Source organism: Medicago truncatula, chromosome 2 (assembly GCF_003473485.1).
Source record: "Medicago truncatula cultivar Jemalong A17 chromosome 2, MtrunA17r5.0-ANR, whole genome shotgun sequence".
Taxonomy (NCBI): Eukaryota; Viridiplantae; Streptophyta; class Magnoliopsida; order Fabales; family Fabaceae; genus Medicago; species Medicago truncatula.
The window spans coordinates 36,059,027-36,079,332 of record NC_053043.1 but is presented as its reverse complement, the minus strand read 5'-3'; the positions used below and the strand labels follow the sequence as shown (position 1 = coordinate 36,079,332).

Here is a 20,306-nt window from a genome sequence, read left to right as displayed (position 1 = left end):
GTAGACCATGGCAGAAAGATTGTATTTATATGCTAAATCACTTGATTCTGTAAATGTGTTTAGTGATTAATCTTGTGTATTTCTATGCTAAATCACTTGATTAAAAAGGACCTTCTTACATAACCAGTATTGAAGCAGATCGCTTAAATCTTTGTTACACTTGGATATTTCAAATTCAATAGTAGTTAAGACACAAATTTAGAACCGACCAGTTAGTTAAGTAGTATTGAAGCATCCTTCAACAAACAAAATAATAGTATTGAAACCGAGATTTAAATAAATAAACAAAGACGAAAGGAACAATAATTCAGAAACAATTATATATTGCCAAGAGTTAGAAAAGTGATACAATACTAAAAGATTCATGAAGTTATTACGACTAATTACTAATTCACTTTTCTTACTACTAATTAATTACTAATTTTACTACTAATTCACTTTTCTTACTACTAATTAACATGACAATACCCTAACCTAACACCCAAAACCATAAAGGGTCCTTCCTTGCCTCTTGAGCGCATAAACCACATCCATAGCAGTCACTGTCTTGCGACGAGCGTGTTCAGTGTAAGTAACAGCATCATAATGCCATTTTCTCAAATTATCATTGTTGTCAACATGTTTGTCAGTATCGTGTCCGGTTTCCGTGATTCATAGCTATTAGATTGAAACTTTATATTAAAAATTCACATTACTTCTATGACTTTCTTCTAGAATCATCTTTTTCATATTCTATCCCGAAACTGCAACACTCCTTGATCATCAACTTTAAAATCACCATCTTCAGTCTGATTATTCCCAAACATTAAATCTACCAACTTCACATCCACCTTCTGAGCCTCTTTGATACTATCCAAAAATTCGTTGTTGATCTTCAACATCCCCAATTTCACACTCTGTGGCGACACTTCACAAACCAAACTCAAGTCTCTGAACTGTTCAAGCAACTCCAACTCTCTAACCATCATAGCAGACATGTAATGTTTTCCTACTTAAAACATCTGCAACAACATTAGCCTTACTCGGATGGTAATTTAACCCGAAATCATAATCCTTTAGCAATTCAAGCCACCTTCGCTGCCTCATATTTAATTCTTTCTGGTCAAATAAATACTTCAAAATTTTATGATCGTTGAACACTTCAAATCTAGAACCATACAAATAATGTCTCCAAATTTTAAGTACAAAAACCACTGCAGCTAACTCAAGATCATGAGTAGGATAATCACGTTCATGAATCCTCAACTACCTCAATGCATAAGCTACTACCTTATTATTCTGCATAAGCACACCACCTAAACCCAACTTAGACGCATCACAATATACAACAAATGGTTCACCAGATTTTGGTAGTATTAAAATCGGAGCCGTCGTCAAACGTTGCTTTAGTTCATTAAAATTGTTTTCGCACTGAACATCCCATGCAAAAGTTCTACCTTTACAAGTCAACTGAGTTAACGGAAGTGCTAACTTGGAAAATCGTTCAATAAACCTTCCGTAATAACCTGCGAAACCCAAAAAGCTCCTAACTTTGGTAACCGACTTCGAAGTCTCCCATTGCGATACTGCATCAACCTTAGATGGATCCACAACAATATCACTACCAGAAATAATATGACCGAGAAAACTCACTTCGTTCAACCAGAATTCGCACATCGATAACTTGGCATATAACTTCTTCTCTTGCAGCACTTGCAAAACAATTCTCAAATGCTCGACATGTTCCTCCTCGGACTTGGAGTATATCAAAATATCATCTATAAACACGACAACAAAACGATCCAGATAAGTATGAAAAATACGATTCATATATTTCATAAACACTCCTGGCGCATTAGTAACACTGAAAGGCATCACAGAATATTCGTAATGTCCGTAACGTGTCCTAAAGGTCGTCTTCTGAATATCCTCATCTTTCACTTTAATCTGGTGATAGCCTAATCTTAAGTCCATTTTACTGAACACACGCGCACCCACTAACGGATCCATCAAATCGTCGATCCTCGGAAGTGGATACTTATTCTTTATTGTCACTTTATTTAACTGTTAGCAATCTATACATAACCTCATGCTACCATCTTTCTTCTTAACCAATAACACCGGTGCTCCCCAAGGCAATACACTCGGTCTTACAAATTTTTTATCAAGCAAATCTTCTAACTGTTTTTTCAACTCAGCTAATTCGGAAGCTGACATATGGTAAGGTGCCATAGAAATAGGCTTCGTACCCGGAATAAGATCAATAGAAAATTCTACTTCCCTCTCTGGCGGCACATCAAGAATTTCATCAGGGAAAACTTCTGGAAACTCGCATACCACTTGCAACTTATCAATCACCGCTTGATTCTCAATAGACAAGGACGCCATCAAAGAAAACTTTAGCTCATCACTTTCTAGGCAATTATAACTCAATTCCAAAGCAGAATATATTTTCTTATGCAGCCCTTCTTGATCAAATCTCTCTAACTCATTTAATGTGCTTTTCCAATCAAAGATTTTTTTCTTCCTAAAAGCCTTTGCCACAGTAACAATCAAAAGCGGAAATCCAGCACAACGTCTGGCCACTTTTACTACAATTGGTTTTATATTGAAATCTTGAACAACATCACCTGCCATTTTCTTAAACAATTGCCAACTATCCTCCTCATTTAAAACTTCAAGTCTAAATTCTCTCTGAGTACCAAACTCACAGCTCAACAAATTCATATCTCTAGATGTCACCACCACCTTACATCCTTTATGATCATTACCAAATGGAACCCCCAGTTCTGTCGATTCAAGTCTCCTCCAAATGTCATCCAGCACAACAAGAATACTCTTCTCCTTGGTTATCCTTTCACGCAATTCTCTTGCTCTTCCTTCTTTGGTCTCCTTGTTAAATTTCAGATCCAAGGCATCAGCAATTTGGCCTTGAATTTCTATCACATCTGGAGAACCAGTTATAGTAGCCATAACTACAGCACTAAATGACTCATCATTCTCAGCTTGCCAAGCTAATTCTTTCACTAATGTCGTTTTCCCCACTCCACCCATCCCATACACACCAATAATGAAGATGTTAGGATCCTTCAATGCAAGCATAATCTCATTCAGCATTGATGTTCTTGAGTGCAGGGCCTCATAACCTCTACCGAATGGTGTGATTGTTACTTGCAAAGAAGCACGGTAAGATATTCTGTCAAATTTTCCTTCTACTATGACTTCAGAAATCTTTTGTATCATCTTTTTAATCTTCTTGCTCAGCTGATGCCTTGTGCGCAGATTGGGAAAGTTTCGCATAGAACGTTGACCTATTGCAAGGTCTTCATTGTCAATTAGTTTATTTGCCTCCGCAAAAGTGTTGTCCACTTTGCTCATCCAATTTTGGACAACATTTTCAATCTCTTCTCCGTTCCTTCTAGCCTCATCAACAGTGTGTTGCACACTGTTTTTAATTCCCTCCAACTTCTGGACATCAGTTTTCATCTTTTTAAGGTAGTCCTTGTAGTAGAGTATGTAACGAAATTGACGTCCAATAGGTGCAACCATAATTTCAGCAATTTTAGCAGCAATTGAAATAATAACATCCATGGCCACCCCTTTGCTATCTGTCAGTTGAAATGAAACATGGGATTCAATCAATAAATAACAAACTTGAAAGATAGCTGTGAATTTCTCTCAACTATTTCTGGGGTTCACTCGACATTCCATCTTTTCTTATATAAATTGATGTTATTTGTAGTTATAATCTTTTGGAATAGAATAATGGGTGTCTTAATGCCGCTGAAATAAAAACTAACATGTGTTTATCAAGTAATGCAGTACTCAGTATTCAAGTCCAATTTAAATTATCTTTTAAGAATTCAGAAACTTCTCAATTGAAATAAAAATTCAGGCTTGTTGAATTTAATTTGTATTCATTGTAACTATAAACTATTTTTTACACATACATTCAATTGTATCTCACCATGTCGATATTTTTAAAAATATTATAATGAGCAAGCATACCAATGCCATAAAGGAATTCAATAAATAATCACAATGTCTCAATACTAGTCCCTCATTAGAAATTCACAGTCCTATAGAATATGTTTGGAGTGTATTGGAGAGCTAAGCAAAAGTTATAAGAACCAAAGTGAAAAATAAGTTAAAGGACTAAGTTAGAATGATACACTATTTGTTCCTTTTATTAGAGTATGTTGAGGTGTATTACCAGCAGGCTACCTTGGTGGCTCCACCCTTGTCTACCGTGGATTAGACGGTGGCTGTAGCTATTCAACTATGCAATGGAGCAACAATAAGCAAGGCCATGTCACAGAACAGGGATAAATAATCAAGGACGAGCTAGCTTTCCATAAAATTTTGCATGGAAAATTTATTGAAATGATCAGAAAATATGAAGGGAGAAAACAACAGAGGTTTTCGCATTAGATTTGATTAGAATACATGATCAAGCTTATATATTGATATCTAACCACAAAGAATCCCAAAGTTTGTGAGACTAAAAAACAGATTAAAATTAAAAGTGACAAATCAGTACAACTTTCTAACTGAAATACTAATAATATTTGACCTAATTAAAACTGTGACACGAAGAAACCCTAAAGCAGCAACAATAAGTATCAATCTATGCAAACAAACGAAACACAGAAATTAAGAGCTGAATCACCAATTATTAAGAGATGTCTCTGCAGTTGCATACTGAGATACTTGATCAACACTAATAAAATAGATGATGCTTAGTCAAATTTTTTATCCAAGCTATTGTAGATATTAATTAGACCATATAGTGTCTCATTTATAGTATGTCTTCACAAAAAAAAAAAAAGTGTCTCATTTAGTTTTTAGAATGATCATTTAAGTTCAGTTTGACACATTAACTTTTAAATTCATAAGGAAAATATTAGTTTTTACCAACAAAGAAAAATATTCATTATGTGCATGATACCGGTCCTTCCACTATTTAATACGACCCCTATTTAGTTGACGATCGCTTTGAGTTAAGACATTGTGTGTGTTTGGCACCACTTTTTTCTGCTCAAAACGTGGGTTACTTTAAATAAACGCCGTTCACTTTTTTCTGTAACCAAACATAAATCAATTCACATTCAACTCACTTTTAACCAAAATTAATTCTCTCAAACTCAATTCTATCAAAATCAATTCTCCCCACAGCCATACCATACACACATATTAACTTTTAAAAAATGACTACTAAAAAAGTAAGCTGTGCTCCCACTGAAGTTTTATTGCCTGTCGCTTTGAGTCTCTACCTGAGCTTGAAAATCTGTCATTTTGGCAAGGCTTTGGTTATTTTGCTTGGTTTCCATTTGAACCAATGCATTCATTTTCATTTGAACTTCATCTTCTTTTATATTTAATAATACTATTATGTTTTTAGTTTCAATAGGCTAACATTTTAGTTTTGGCCCGTGGTTGGATAAAAATTTGGAGTGTGAACCACTACATGAGGGATTGAGATTCTCTAACTTCGTATTCCCTACCTTTTGATGACTTTAGACATTTTTTATTGAGCAAAAATTGAAAAAGAGAGGAAAATAAAATGGGAGATAGTGTGTTATAGGAGAGAGATAGAAAGAAAGGTACAGGGCAGCTCCCTCCATAAATTCAAAGACTCAATCCCTGCAGTGGGAATTGGATTGAATGCAGTCGGAATAGGTGCAGTAAGGCTGCAATCATCCTCTAGGAACCATTGGATGAAGATCGTACAGTTGATATTTTAAGACAGTTTTTTATTTTTTAATAGAAAATTCTAAGGTTGAAATCTAGACCGTCCGATCTTGATCGGACGGCCTCGAGCATGCCAACTGCGCTGAAACCCCGGTCCTCGACACTAATATGGGATTCCCAAATTTGTATCCCCTAACTTTTGACAGGCTTATGCACAGGCCTCGGTGGTGTGCGAGTTTACCACAGGCGCGTATGAAATATTTAGCTTGTTTCCTCATCTCAAAAATCTTATTAAAGAAACAAGAGATTTGTTGAAGAGTCTCACGTCGAACAAAATATGGCATGAACATGTGTTTATAAGTGGGGATAATCATCACCACACAAGCCGGTTTTGTGAGGTTGTGTACGGCCCAACCACGATTTCTAAGAAGATCTAAAATTTTTAGCTTCAGGTAGTATGTCATTTACTAGCAACAGGAAGTAACAAATTTTATTTATTTATTTTTTGGTACAAAAGAGGGTCTAAGCCCAGTACCAGATAATATTTTCTCTAGTGGAATGCAATTCCAAGGTCTATAGTCTATACAATTACAGGAGAAGGGTGGTCACAAACAATTAGACTGCACAGACAAAAAATTTAAAAGAAAAAGATAAAGCATTGATAATTTGTAACAAAAGAAAAGAGAGAAAAAACAGACAACAAAACAAGGAAGAAAATTACCTCTAAATATGCTCCACGCTTTTTTGTATTCTCCAAAAAGAGTTATCTCTCAGATTCATATATTCTTGTAAACTCTCTTTAACTTAATATAAAGCACTCCTCTTCTTTCCACTTCTTTGTTTTATTAGGCAAGACCCACATGTGATGTAAGCCTCTGGTCAATGCTCTTGCTTCTTGGATGTTTCCTGTGTAACAATTAAAATAATACAAAGACTAGGACCCCATTAAACTAGTACTATTATAATCAACCTTAAAATGTTAACATTAGAGAACTCGTCATGCAAGATTACAAGTTACTATCAGACTTCGCAAAATCAATTTTAATCAGAAATTTGTAATGGATGATTTGATAAATGCAAGTGACACTGCACCAAATTTGCGATAACTTATTGCCTAAAATTAATGGTCTTAACCGTGATAACAAGTTGTTTTCTAGAAAACAAAATATGTACTGTTTTATCCCTAACCACGTTATGGGTTAGCAGCAGTAGGTTTTAGATAAGAACCTCAATCCATTAATAGATGATCAACGTGTAATGAAACCTATACATTTTAGCCACGGGATCACGTACCAGGCAGTGCAAAGGGAAGATTGTTCGACGTACTATAGCAGGTAAGCATGACTAAAGATGAAGATAAAGAGGGGAGTGGAGGAGGTCTGTTATGATTGTCATCATCCGGCAGTACGTCTTCACCGGTGCCCCCAAGGACAACCTTTACCGTTTTCTAATTCAAATTTCAAATTAGCACATTGCATCAAATTTTTTAACTTTAGCATGAAAACTTTCTTTTATTTCATGAACAAATATTTCTTTTGTACTTACAAGATATTTCTAGGTCGTAAATTCTCTTAAGTGAGCCGAATCTAAATGAGAAAAATACATTTCTTCTATGTTTTCAGCTCTACGATTCATCTTTTCTAAGACACGTGACTTTAACAACATCATTTATAGAGTGTCAAGGTCTTTATATGTTTTATCTTGATCTGTTCCATAAGAATACAAATTGTATATTTCCTGTGTTGTCAAGACACATAACAGTAACACATAGAGTATAAAATAGATGGTTAATTTCTAGTGAAGTATATATGATTATCTAATCTGATCTTATAAGGAAGGAGTAAAGAGAAGCAAGGAACTTACCTTGGCTGCAACTGGATCTTATACATCACGTGGGATTCATTACAACTCTTTTGGGTAAACTGATCTATTTTTCATATGGCAATGGCATCAGAGGCCCAACAGCTGAGGATCTATCTAGTATCTTCTCCTCAACTTCTATTAATTGAAGCCTATTACGGTATGTTAGCAGTATTTTCATGGACTATCTTTTACAAAGGGAACCTGCATATAATCATCACATCATCCATCTATTAGCCTCCAAAAATAACATTCACAAAACGACCATGACATAAATGAATCTTGATTTTAAAACAGTAGCAGTTTCTATAGGTTTGAGACAGTTAAATGTGTGAAATTTCGATGCAATTACCAATATATGCATACTTTTGCAAACATAATGAAAATTATAAAAGTCAATTCAAGTTATCATATATGTTCGGGAATGGAAAGTTAGTTTCCTCTTGTTATGAGTTTAGGGTGCCATATATTTGAATCTCACAAAAAATATTATCAAAACAGCAACCTTTGTCCATTTTAATCAAACCGGCGAGATTAACAGGTAACTAGATAAGCAAAATAAGTTACATTAGAATTAGAGAGATACTTGCATAATAATAAATTTGATCCTAGTCCATTTTTTTCAGCATGTGCCATAGCAGGTACTGGGTAGAAGAGAATAATTTTTAATGCCTGAAATTTACAAGATACTACTACTACTTACAGGGTTAGTACTAATAAATACTGTGGGTAAAAAAGAACACCATGAGACTTCAATTCAGTGTTCACAATAATACAACCACTGCATCCCTTTATCTATAGTCAATATTATGCCTTTTATCTCTTCAATATTCACGTGTGATTGATCCCCTGCGAGAAACAGATGAACCTTATCTTTAATAGTAATCCAACTACAACCTGGACTTTTTTTAATTCCTTTTAAATTTTTGGTCTTCCTTACTAAGTCGCCTTCAAACTTTTGTCCAGAAGCAGAATACGTGTTGGATAATACCACATAAGGAGTCGCATTTGCAGGCTCAAGCTCGGTAATATGTTGAGCTGCAAGCTTGGCAAGGTCAATTCGTTGGTGAGCACAGCTTGCAGCAAGAAGAGCTCCCCAAACACCAGAATGCGGCTCTAATGGCATTGAACGGACAAAATGAATAGCTTCATCAAGCAAACCAGCACGGCCGAGTAGATCAACCATGCATGCGTAATGATCAGCTTCTGGCTCAATTCCGTAACGAGATTTCATTGTATTAAATAAATTCCATCCCTCTTCAATCAGTCCTGCATGAGTACAGGCTGAAAGAACAGCAAGGAAAGTAACACGGTTGGGTTCAAGGCTTTCATTCTGCATTCTTTTATACATACTGAGAGCTTCTTCACCAAAGCCATTTTGTGCGAAACCATTGATGACTGAGTTATAAGAGACAACATTCGGTTCAACAACGTCTACGAAGATCTTGTAAGCATCGGTTACGTTTCCACATTTGGCATAGAATGATATAAGTGAATTTTGTATTGAAAGATCATATTCCAGGTTCATCTTCAGAACATGTGAATGAATCTGAAGCCCTTCATTCAGTGCCACCAGAGAAGCCGAAGCGGAAAGAACACTGCTAATAGTTAAAGGATTAGGCCTGCATTGTTCCCTGCTCATCCGAACAAACCAATGCAAAGCTTCCTCATACTCCTCATTACTCACAAAACCAGATATAAGAACTGTCCAAACAAAATCATCTTTCTCTTTCAACGTATCAAACAGTTCAACGGCTTTTCCAATTCTTCCATCCGTTGCAAACCCCCTGATCATGGCCGTCCAAGAAATCAAATCCTTCTCCGGCATCCTTTCAAAAACTTCATAAGCCGCATCCACTTCATTGTTATAAATATATCCAGAAATCAAAGAATTCCAAGTAACTAAATCTTTATTACCCATACCAGAAAACACTTTCTTTGCCATGTCAGTATACCCAAATAACGAATACATAGTAATAATGGTATTACTTAAAACACTACCAAACTCAAATCCCAACCTTGAAACCAATCCATGAATCTGAATTCCTTCTTTCACCCGACCACAATTTCCACACCCTTTAATCATAATAGTCATAGTAGTCGAATTAACCTCCACAACACCTTCCCTCCTCATATCTAAAAACAAACCAAACCCATTTTCAAATAAACCTTTCTCCATATACCCATCAATCATCGCACTCCAAGAAACCACATTTCTCTCCGGCATTCTATCAAACAGCATCCTAGCATTATCAATCCTGCCATCTCTACACAAACCACCAACCACAGCACTCCACGAAACCACATCCCTCTTACTCACACCCACATTCTCAAAAACCCTCAAAGCTTCATTCATTTCGCCTATTTTCAAATACCCATTTATCAAAGCATTTGAACAAACCGGGTCACGAAACTCATGTGGAGCTTCACGGTAAAGTTTCTCAGCCAAATCAAACTTCCTTGCCTTAACTAATCCCATGATCATAGCAGCATATGACACCTCATTTCGGTCATGAAATGAGGTAAAAAGCTCGTAAGCTTTAGTAACATTACAACCATTACGGATATAACCGGAGATCATGGCATTATAAGTAGCGGTTGTTCGTTCAGGCATTTCATCGAACAGTTTGCGGGCAGTTGTGATTTGACCATTTTGAGCATAGACAGTGAGCATGGCTGTCCAAGTGACAATATTCTTTTGGGACATTCTATTGAAGATTGTTTCTGCTGCATTAACGTTACCGTTTCGTCCATTTTCTGAAATCTTAACGTTGCATTCAGTGATAAATTTGCTACCTTTTGCAATGTTGGTTTGGTTTTGAGTAAGGTTGATGATTCGTTGCTGGATGTTTCTGGCGTAGTGGAATTTCATATTTTTAGGGGCTTAGAAAAAGAAAAAAAAATAGTATTCAATATAATTATCTATTTATTATAAAACCTTGACTAGAATTTCTATGAAAAAAACTTGACTAGAACAATTTTTTATGAGACTACTTATTTTATTTGATAAAATTTATATTTTTTGTCTACTTAACTTTAGCAATTTTGTTCTCAAACTTCGATTGTTAAAACTTATAAACTCTACCCGACAAAAACCTGATAGAATATTGTACGCACTTATAAATTTATGTTCATATCATATCTTATCTTATGTGAGACTCTTTAACATGTAGACTTTTAAAAACTTTAAAGTAATATTAATTTATACTACTTTGTCCCTAAATATAAGATGTCATGAATAAATCGCGATAATTTAAAAAATAAAATAAATGTATTAGATAAACTATTCTAAGCATAAGATGCGCCGAGAACAACAAGAAGCAACAATTATAATACAACGAATCCAATCCACTTGAGTTGGTCTAATGGTGTTGGTTTGAGACCTTAGGGTATGCACCTTCTTAAGGTCTCACGTTTGATTTTTCCGTACTAATTTGGAAGAGTTAGAGTGTGAAGATAACTGTTTCTAGGTTTTGCGGCGTATAATTAGGGAACGGTTAGAGGACACATGTAGAGTGATCTGCGTGCAGAGGCATGCCTGGAAGCGACGCGGTGCACGATGTTGGCGTGTTCCTTCGAGCATCGAGCCTTAAGGCAGTGTATGTATAGTCCACATGTCAATATGGGATTGGTCTTCTTGCCGATTCAGAACAATAGTTATTTTAAAATTTGGGATAACTTGGATTTTCGAGTGCCATCGAGAATGCTTATTTTTGAATTTCTCACTTGTCTTCGAAGATGTTTTCTTTTCTCTTTGAACTCTTAAACTTGTAGCACGGAAAGACTATTTTCCAATATCACTTTTTTTTATGTTATCATGTTACTGCTACGAAGTTGTCACCGTTATTTAATAGTGATTAATTTTCATAAAAAAATTGTTGAACACATTAGATAAATTATTCCATTTCAGCCAAAAATATCTCATACCCAGAAGTCAGGATCAAACCCCAATATCACTTATTTTCTGAAAGACTAAAAACGAGTGTTCAAAATTTGCATATCAACGTGCATAAATAATTTAGATTTGTATATTGTATTAGAATTTGTGCAAACAAACATGAAGTTGCGAGGAAAGGAATATATCCATGTGTGCCTACACCTCTTAAGTGAAGCTATCTAAATAGATTTCAAGTCCACACCAATTATTATTATTTTGCCAGCATCATTCTAAACAACTAAACATAATATTACAATGCAAGATTTCCAATCATACAATGTACCCATAGTATTGACACTAACAACTTCATTGTAATAAATTAAAGAGTTAAATAAGTTTATGTTCATGAAAATATAATGAATTTTGATTTTAGTTTTTAAAAAATAAAATGCGATATTTTCAAACTTTTAAAATATTTCGTTTTGTTTTTTAGTCTCTAATGAACATAATTTTTACACAACGTTTACATTATTTGAACATAAAAGTATTGATATATAATTAAGGATACGTAATAGATCGACATGAGTTGAACACGTATTGAACATAAATGAGTCATTTATTAAAATGGACATAAACCGGTCATCAAAGACCATAAACGAAATGAAAAATTTTAGGACAGTAATTTCTTTTATTTTTTAGAGACTATAAATGAAAAACTTATTTATCCCTAAATTAAATAATGTAATCATTAGATTGAATTACAAATGCAAAAATACATGTGTTAGATTCACATGCATGTTGCTCATTCAAAGCACTAAAGTGCCAAGAATAATACATTATACATATCCCCCCAAAATAAAATTCAGTGTTACAAATAAACATGTAAAACAAACACATTATCCCCCCAAAACATGAAACAATAATATACATCCTTTGTCAACAACCAAAGAAATTGAAACACTCTTCAAGTAACATAGTTGAGTGGGGGATTGGATCCTTTATTCCCATTTTCTCAATTCAACAATTAGAATTAGAATATAATATAATAGAGAGGTCTCTCTTAGGTACATAATGCCCACTAAAGAAAGCAACGATAATTTGGTTCCTGAGGAACTATTAACATGTCATCAACTCATTTCAGATTCTTATATATTATCTATGACCACACTGTCACAATGAGGTTTCCAATACCTTATCAAGCTATTATAGAAATAATTTTATTCATATTATCTGTTGTTGTAAAGATTTTTTCGTAGTTAATCAATTACATTATGGTTATATTGGTGTTTATAACCAGAAACTAATTTTTAAGATAATTGAAACATCATATAGTCTATTAATTTTTTTTAGTTATCATGATATGATATGGGTATGAAGTTTCTACTTCCATATAGTATTGACTAATCTCTGTTGAGAAATCTGTGGGGCATACAAGGTCGGATCTCTTCTCCAAATCAGATTTTTCTCATACGAATGAGCTAAGAATTAAACCATTGACCACATGTTTAAAGAGTGATGATGAAACTGTCGGATTCCGATTAGTTCAAAAAATTCGTCAATTGCTAGAATTGGATTGGGAAGTTAAGGTGTGTAACATGTACCGTGAAGTTAACTTTTGTGTGGATACCTTAACAGTGATGAGTTGTAGAAGTGGTTTCAAAATAATTATTTATGAACAACCTGATTTGTTTGGATGTTACATTATCGTAGCGTTGCTTTTTATTTGTTTCTTTTAGGTTTGGACCCTCTTTGTTTCCAAAACAAAAGAGTCAAACTCTCTTACCATTTAGATCAATCCATTGTTCCTTATCCTACTAATTTTTAATCCACTTAATTTGATGCTTAATTATTGATCCTTATGTGGGCATATTGTCTGCTGGTTTGAGATGCCCCACTAGGGGGCATTATAGCTAACTAGTCGGTCTATTTCCATATTTTGTGCTCACATGGAACCATGCATTTTTGTTGCTTAACAAATTGACATTAATGGGTCAAAGCATTAATAATTTTTCCCATCACAATTATACGATTCGAATCTTTCCGCAAATTATATGAATCTTTTTTCCATTTACATAATTTATTAATGTGGAAAGGCTAACGGGTGTCTCTGGAACACCGAACACTGGTTAAGAATGCTAAAAAAGAAAATTATATAATAGTTCTTGCATTGAAAATTGTGTAATTAATACTAAAAAAGTCAAAAATATTTCCTTTTATACTAATAATTTTCTCTTTTAGCATCATTAACTCGTGCACCGAAGGCACCGGTTAGCATGACCCTTTATTAATTATTGATTGGTATAGTTGTTGCAAGTTATAGCAACTGCTCCTTGCTTTCTCACCAAATATATAATTGTAAACTTAAGAAAAAAAAGTGTAAAAATTTCTTCATTGTAATAATTAAGAATGTCTTCTTCTGTTGAAAGAGAAATTGGTCAATTATCAGAGTCCAATAATGTAATCCTCATGTTCTTGATGGAAGAAACATATGAATTTGAAGATGAATACTATGATGATGATAAACTTATAATAAAGGTCCAATCGGCAATCACACTACTAAAAAAGTAAAAATTAGTGAGGGAATTTTAGAGAAGGAAAACGTGAAATCCTTCTCTAATTCCGTCACTAAATTTTGCGTTCAATAAATTTTTCAGAGATTTTATTTTTTTCTTAATTTTGCTTTTTCTAATAGTGACTTGAAGTACCGATAAATGCCACTCAAAATTATGATATTGAATATATGGATGGTCAAGACAGTTCCACTCAAAATTATGCATGGAATATCCCTTGTGAAAAGGAGATGGAGCATGTCGAAAAGGAATATGAAGATCGAAATTTCATTGATGATTTTGAGATGTATTATGGAGTTTTCATAGAGCAAAAACATAGAGAAAAATATAATTTGTCCCAATCCCAAGGACCAAATGATGCAGTATTCTGAAATTAATTAATAGTGATATTATTTATTATTTATACAAGGAAAAAGTAGCATGTACTAAACAAGTTATATTTCATAAATTGTCACTTAATGAATGTCAAAATATCATATGTTAAATATTTCATCTGGTCTCATTAATGTGCCTCGGTCAGGGATAGGGGTGGATCGGTCTTATGGCATGGTATAAAAATTGGTCGCTAAAAGGTTTAGCGTCTGAATTATTGACCGAAAGTTCCGTCGCTAAGGTATTAATTATTTAAAACCGGTCACATCACTAGTGCAGAAAACACTTTTTAAAGCGGGTGAAAATGACTTTTTAAATCAGTTCATGATCCGACTTATAGGTGGCCGATTTAAAAAACTGTCTCGTGTAAATTTCGTTGTATATGTTTAGCGACTGAAATAGTGACCGAAACATCAGTCGCTAAAGCATAAAATTTTACACTATTTCGGCACTTGTTTAGCCACACAGAAAATATAATTCTAGATCCGTCTCAGGTAAGGAAATATCGGTCACTAAAGCATAACGTTTTTTTAATCGATCACTATTTTGGTTGCTATTTGTTTTGCCACACGAAAAATATAATCCTAGATACATCTCTAAAAAGGGAGCATCATATCATATATTACCAGAAGGAAGACATTTAAACTTATATTTGACCAAATAGTTGCATATTGAATTCCTCAAAGAATTGAGGGTCTTAAGTTATTTTTTAGAAGATCGGAGTACATTCTGTTTGATCTCGGGTGGGTTTTCTTGTTCCTCAAAAGCTCAAGTATATATTGTAAGTCATTTTTAGACTGCTAGTGGTATAGTCATTTGAAATAAATATACCCTTTTAGACTTTATAATCAGTTTGTTTTTAGTGAAGAAATTTTTCAGTGAGAAAGGACTAGATGTAGCTACTATAGGTTTTTTTTTTTTTTTTTTAAACAACAAATTTTATTAAACAATCTGGTCTCTGGTAAAGACGAACAGAGACCGATGAAATTGAAAATAAAAACAAAAGGCACCGTATATAAGCGGAACATCCGAAAATAAACATCCTAAAATCATCCCTGAGGACCACTCCTACTAAAATATACGTCACCATCTAAAACAGATTCCTTCATAAAACCAACCACCGTAAAACTATAGGTTGGATATAGTGAACTAATATATTAATCCTTATGTGATTTTCTCTCCTTGTTATCTTTACATTTTTACGAGCTTTGTTTTGTTTTAAAATTTATTTATCAAAGAAAAAGAAAAGTTTTTAAAACTGTTTTGAAAAATATTTTAAATCGAACAAAATTAAAATCTTCCATTTCTTATGTTTTCTTCACCTTTAAAACCTTGAAGAATCCTCATGTAAATTTCGTTGTATTTCTCTAAGTGTGCATATGGTCTTTCTGAAAATTGAGAAATATGATTATTTTACATTATATTGGGTTGCAATATTTCACAAGTAGTTTAAACTTTAAAGTGTTGGAGTGATACTCAAATCAGTAGTGTCTTGATTCACTTGGGTTTTGATTCATTGGTGTTTTGTGTGTGTATTAAGCATGTTTTTGTCCCTTCTCTTTTGTAATTCATTAGTTTTTATTCTTAATACATTGTTCCCCCTTCATAAAAAATGTCTCCCTCCAATGTACCACATCAGAGCCAGTACATTGCACTTTTCCCATGTTGTTGTCCATACACATCTAGGGCACCACATGGTAGCCATCCTATTTCTCTGAGGTCATAGTCGTCCTCGTGCACCTCCCTGGTATATCTAAGTCAAGGTTAATAGTGTATAAGTCTATTCGAGGTAACCCACTTAGATTGGCCTAGTGGTATTAGCTTGGAACATGTGAATGTACTCCGCCTTAAGGTCTCAGGTTCGATTCTCTCGGATGCTAATTTGGAGAGGTTAGTTTCGCTTCTTAAAAAAAAAAGTCTATTTGAAGTAAAAAAAATACTTCAACATCGGTTTCTAAGCACAACCAAAAGTATATTTTACATTTGAAATTATCTATTTGATCATCACTTTTTAGATCGGTTCTAATTGACATAATTTTTTTTATTATTATATTAGTTCTTCATTTGATTCAAAAAGTCATTTTTTTTAACCGGTATAAAATGTCATTTAATTTGTTTAACCGGTGTAAAAAGTCAAATCAATGATAGTGAACAAGATGCATAGAAGTGTAAAGCTATTTAAGCTACTTATGATGCTCGGTATATGCTACATGCGAGATTTGCATATTCCTCACCATTAACGATGATCTTCTATTAGTCGATATTCTCACTAAACTCCTCTATGACCTTACTAAAAAATATTTGAAATTTAATAATCAATTTAGAGACCAGATTGTTTTAAATCAATCGTTACAAGTTAGGCGCTAAATGTTGGCAATTTTTGCATATCAAAGTTAGGTCATTATTTTTTATTTTCATGCTATGGAGGAGCACTAAACAAAAAATAAATGTACAAAAGCATCAAAACTGCTGGAAGACTAACGAGCAATGAGTGGCATAGTTATAATTGAAATATCCATCATGTTTATCTATTTTATTCATTTTGAAATAAAATCATCATGTTTCTTGTTAGCATGACTAGCTTTTCACTAATATATTCCAGTGCATTGAGAGTCACCATTTTTGCTCCCAAAACGTTTAAATGAGATGACACGAATCTCTTCTAACTTAAGCATGGTCCTGAGTTTGAATCCAACATTGAGAATGCAGCTGTGTTAAAATTTTAGGGAGAGTTTATCGTTCATTTGGGTGGTTCGAGGGATTAGTCTCCGCAGTTACACCTAACTTAAGCAAAGTCCTGAGTTCGAATCCAGCATTGAAAATGCAACAACGTTAAAATTTTAAGGAGAGTTTGTCATTCATTTAGGTGGTTCAAGAGATTAGTATATGCAATTACGCGCAGAGGATACCCGATTTATCATCAAAAGAGTCACCTTTTTGCTATAAAGTAATGGTAAAAGATACGTTTTCTTCGGACCTGCCATTTCATAGGATTAGCATTTGGTTGTCAAACTTCAATTCAATAGAATAAAATATATGCTTGTTTATCTCTTCTATGATGTTGTTTATGCAAAGGGGGTTGGATTTAGCATATCACATGGGAATAGGTTCATTTGTCATCCATTAATTTAAAGTGATACATTTATTTAAGACATCTAATCTAATTCAAAATCTTAATTAAACCCACATAAAATTTCATAGTGGCAACATGCATGTGCATCAAATAGTGAGTTGGGTGGTCACAAACATGGGGTGGGGTATCAAGCTCTTTGTTAATTAGTTTAAATGGACCAACTTTTTTTTTTTTTCATGACTTAGCTATTTCATTCGAAGCATATCTTTTGACTACCCTACATAAGCATTGTAAAAAGTTGGCCAATATCTTAGTCAGCCCCACAAACCAGATTTCTTGGTACTTCAATAACAAAACAAGATGATAAGGAGATAGATTTTTCTATTCCCACTTTCAATAGAATTAACATTAAGAATTAATAATAAGCACCAATTTATTTTCTGAATTGGATATTTATCTGAAACTAGATGTTCTTTTATGGCAAAGATTAGTAAGAACAAATTAGTCATTCTAACTATGTTGGCATTACTAGCTTGAACTAACAAACCACAATTAAATATTATTAATTACTAAAACTTGGAGACATGTTAACCTGACCTAGAAAAGTTAAACAAAAAATAAAGCTCAAATACTTCTCGTAATCTTTTAAGTTCATTTGCTAGTCACCATATTTTTGAGTTTTCTTCTTTATGTATTGAACCTTTCCTTATTAATGATATGAGTTAATTTTGCTTTTGTCAAAAGAAAAAAAAAGTTTAGATGTTTATAATAAGTTAGTTTTAAAGTTTATTTTGTTACACATTGGTTTTTTAAGTTTTTTTTGTTATAAAATGATCCCAAGTCATAGAATAACTGTTACCTATTCTTTAGCCAACTTTGCTAAAATGTATTGTTTACGGATCCTTTCATGTTGAGGTGGTAGGTCAAATAGTTCTTATGACATTAAACATAATTTTTTACTCATCTTTTTCTTGTTTTTGAATTCAAGCATAATTTTAGAAATAAATGTTATAAATCAAGTACTTGATCACTTTTGTTTCAACTTAAAGACCAAATAATACATCTGAAAACCTTAATTTTGAAAACAGTAATTTTGAATGTATCAACTTAATATTAAACATCCACGTAAACACTTTTTAACCAAATTCGATGAAAATAGAATAGCAATCAATATATTTTCTGATTTTGAATTCCCTATAAAGTATAAACCCTTGGATCATTTTTTCAAAAATGAATAAGAATCGAAGTTAAAGATGGTTTATACCATTAAAAACTCTTTATTCTTTAACTCATTAAGAATTAAGATACCTTTTAACCACTCACTCCGTCCCAAAATTAGAAGAACTTGCACAAAATTAAGAACAAAAAATACCATCAGAAAAGCGGTGCAATAGAATCAATCAATTAGTATTATAATATAGAGTATTATTCCTTGTTTTATTATTGTAGCTTGACTTTTCAGTCACTAAAAAAAGTTTGCATTTCGTATCAAAAGAAAAAATATATATAATTGTCCTTTGATGTTTCCTTGTCCCACCCAACCTCAATTGATGTTTTGGGGTCAGATTCTACGATTTCCACAATATCTTGTTCACTTCAAGTGGTCCTTATTGCCACTACACGTACATTATGCTCCCATATTTCTTTATCTATCTATTGTATATCTTTAATTTATTATTTATGCCATATTGCTAAGCTGATATGCAACATGATCACCCATATCCATCCATATTATTATTATTATTTTTGGGTGCAAATGACTGTTTAGGTCATGATGGGTGTAATGTTCCCTTCTTGAAGTGATGTGCCACCTCATGAGTGCCTATATAAAACCCTAACTTCCCTTGGTCATACTATCAATTCATCTTAAGCCTTTTGCTTCTTTTATATTCTCTATTCTCTCTATTATTGCTCATCTTTTTTCTCATTTGATCTTCTTCAAATTCATAAGCAAATTAAACCAATTTAATTAGCAAAATGGCTTCTCAAGTTTGTGAAACTTTTCCTTGTGATGTGGAAATCAAGGGTGATCTTCTCATGTCACTAATGGAAGAGTTACCATGTGATGAGAGTAATGATGAAAGGTTAGATAGTTTGATAAGATCTTTTGAGGCTGAAATAAGTGAAAGCAAGATTGGTGGCCATGCTAATTCAACATGTTTAGGATCACAATTGAAGAGCAATTTTGAAGAATATTATGATGAATCATGGAACATAGGACAAGTGATGGAGGAGGGACAAGACTTTGGGGTTGAGTGGGTGGATATGGATTTGATGACATCCTTCCAATTTGATGATGGAAGTTGGGAAGCAATTGAATCTTGTGGACATGAGAAAGATGTGATGGTTGACCATTTAATGGTTTGTGATGATGGGTTTGATATGGAAGAACATGCTTACAATTCCTTTTGGCAAGATAGCTATGAGATGGGGTTGGTGCATTAGTTTGCTATATAGGTCATGTATAGACTACAGTCATGTTTTGTAATTAATTCTCAATCTTTTCTTTTTTCTATTTGTAGTTGGGATGAGATTATATGCAAAAAGAGTTTATGAATTTGGATATCAAAATACGAGCCTCCTAATTACATGTCAAAATTGTATGGAACAAGAAAGCAAAGGAGTTTAAAAAAAACATAAAACAACACATGGAACATGAATGCAACCAAGTTTAATTTATTTTATAAAATTAAGTTTAATTTTTTATCTCTAACTCTCATAATTTAGTTAGAATGATACAATCCTCGGGGTTGTTGATAGTTGTAATATATGAAGTTCACATAGTTGATAAGATATGGATACGATATGACATCGATACAAGGATACATAGATTTTTTTCAAAAATCAAGATACGATACAGCCGAGATAGTTTAATAAAAAATCA

At 33.4% G+C, this 20,306-nt stretch overlaps 4 protein-coding genes across 4 annotated transcripts; 2 read left to right on the top strand and 2 right to left on the bottom strand.

The window, feature by feature from the left end:
* Positions 1-303: 303 nt before the first annotated feature.
* Positions 304-6,528, bottom strand: LOC25487091 (disease resistance protein At4g27190). Its single transcript, XM_039830656.1, has 2 exons — positions 6,392-6,528; positions 304-3,587 (listed from the first exon to the last, which is right to left on the bottom strand). Exon 2 carries the CDS (start codon positions 3,568-3,570, stop codon positions 2,047-2,049), a length of 1,524 nt encoding a protein of 507 aa, XP_039686590.1. The 5' UTR covers positions 3,571-3,587; positions 6,392-6,528; the 3' UTR covers positions 304-2,046.
* Positions 6,440-10,447, bottom strand: LOC11406819 (pentatricopeptide repeat-containing protein At1g53600, mitochondrial). The gene is made up of 3 exons (XM_024775854.2): positions 8,234-10,447; positions 7,534-7,734; positions 6,440-6,576 (listed from the first exon to the last, which is right to left on the bottom strand). The coding sequence occupies exon 1, from the start codon at positions 10,400-10,402 to the stop codon at positions 8,288-8,290; it is 2,115 nt and encodes a 704-aa protein (XP_024631622.1). The 5' UTR covers positions 10,403-10,447; the 3' UTR covers positions 6,440-6,576; positions 7,534-7,734; positions 8,234-8,287.
* A 3,366-nt stretch (positions 10,448-13,813) lies between these two features.
* LOC11408379 (uncharacterized) lies at positions 13,814-14,348 on the top strand. Its single transcript, XM_024777085.1, has 2 exons — positions 13,814-13,971; positions 14,165-14,348. Exons 1-2 carry the CDS (start codon positions 13,814-13,816, stop codon positions 14,346-14,348), a joined length of 342 nt encoding a protein of 113 aa, XP_024632853.1.
* A 4,835-nt stretch (positions 14,349-19,183) lies between these two features.
* LOC11416422 (uncharacterized) lies at positions 19,184-19,993 on the top strand. Its single transcript, XM_003596177.4, has one exon. It carries the CDS (start codon positions 19,400-19,402, stop codon positions 19,865-19,867), a length of 468 nt encoding a protein of 155 aa, XP_003596225.2. The 5' UTR covers positions 19,184-19,399; the 3' UTR covers positions 19,868-19,993.
* Positions 19,994-20,306: the final 313 nt, after the last annotated feature.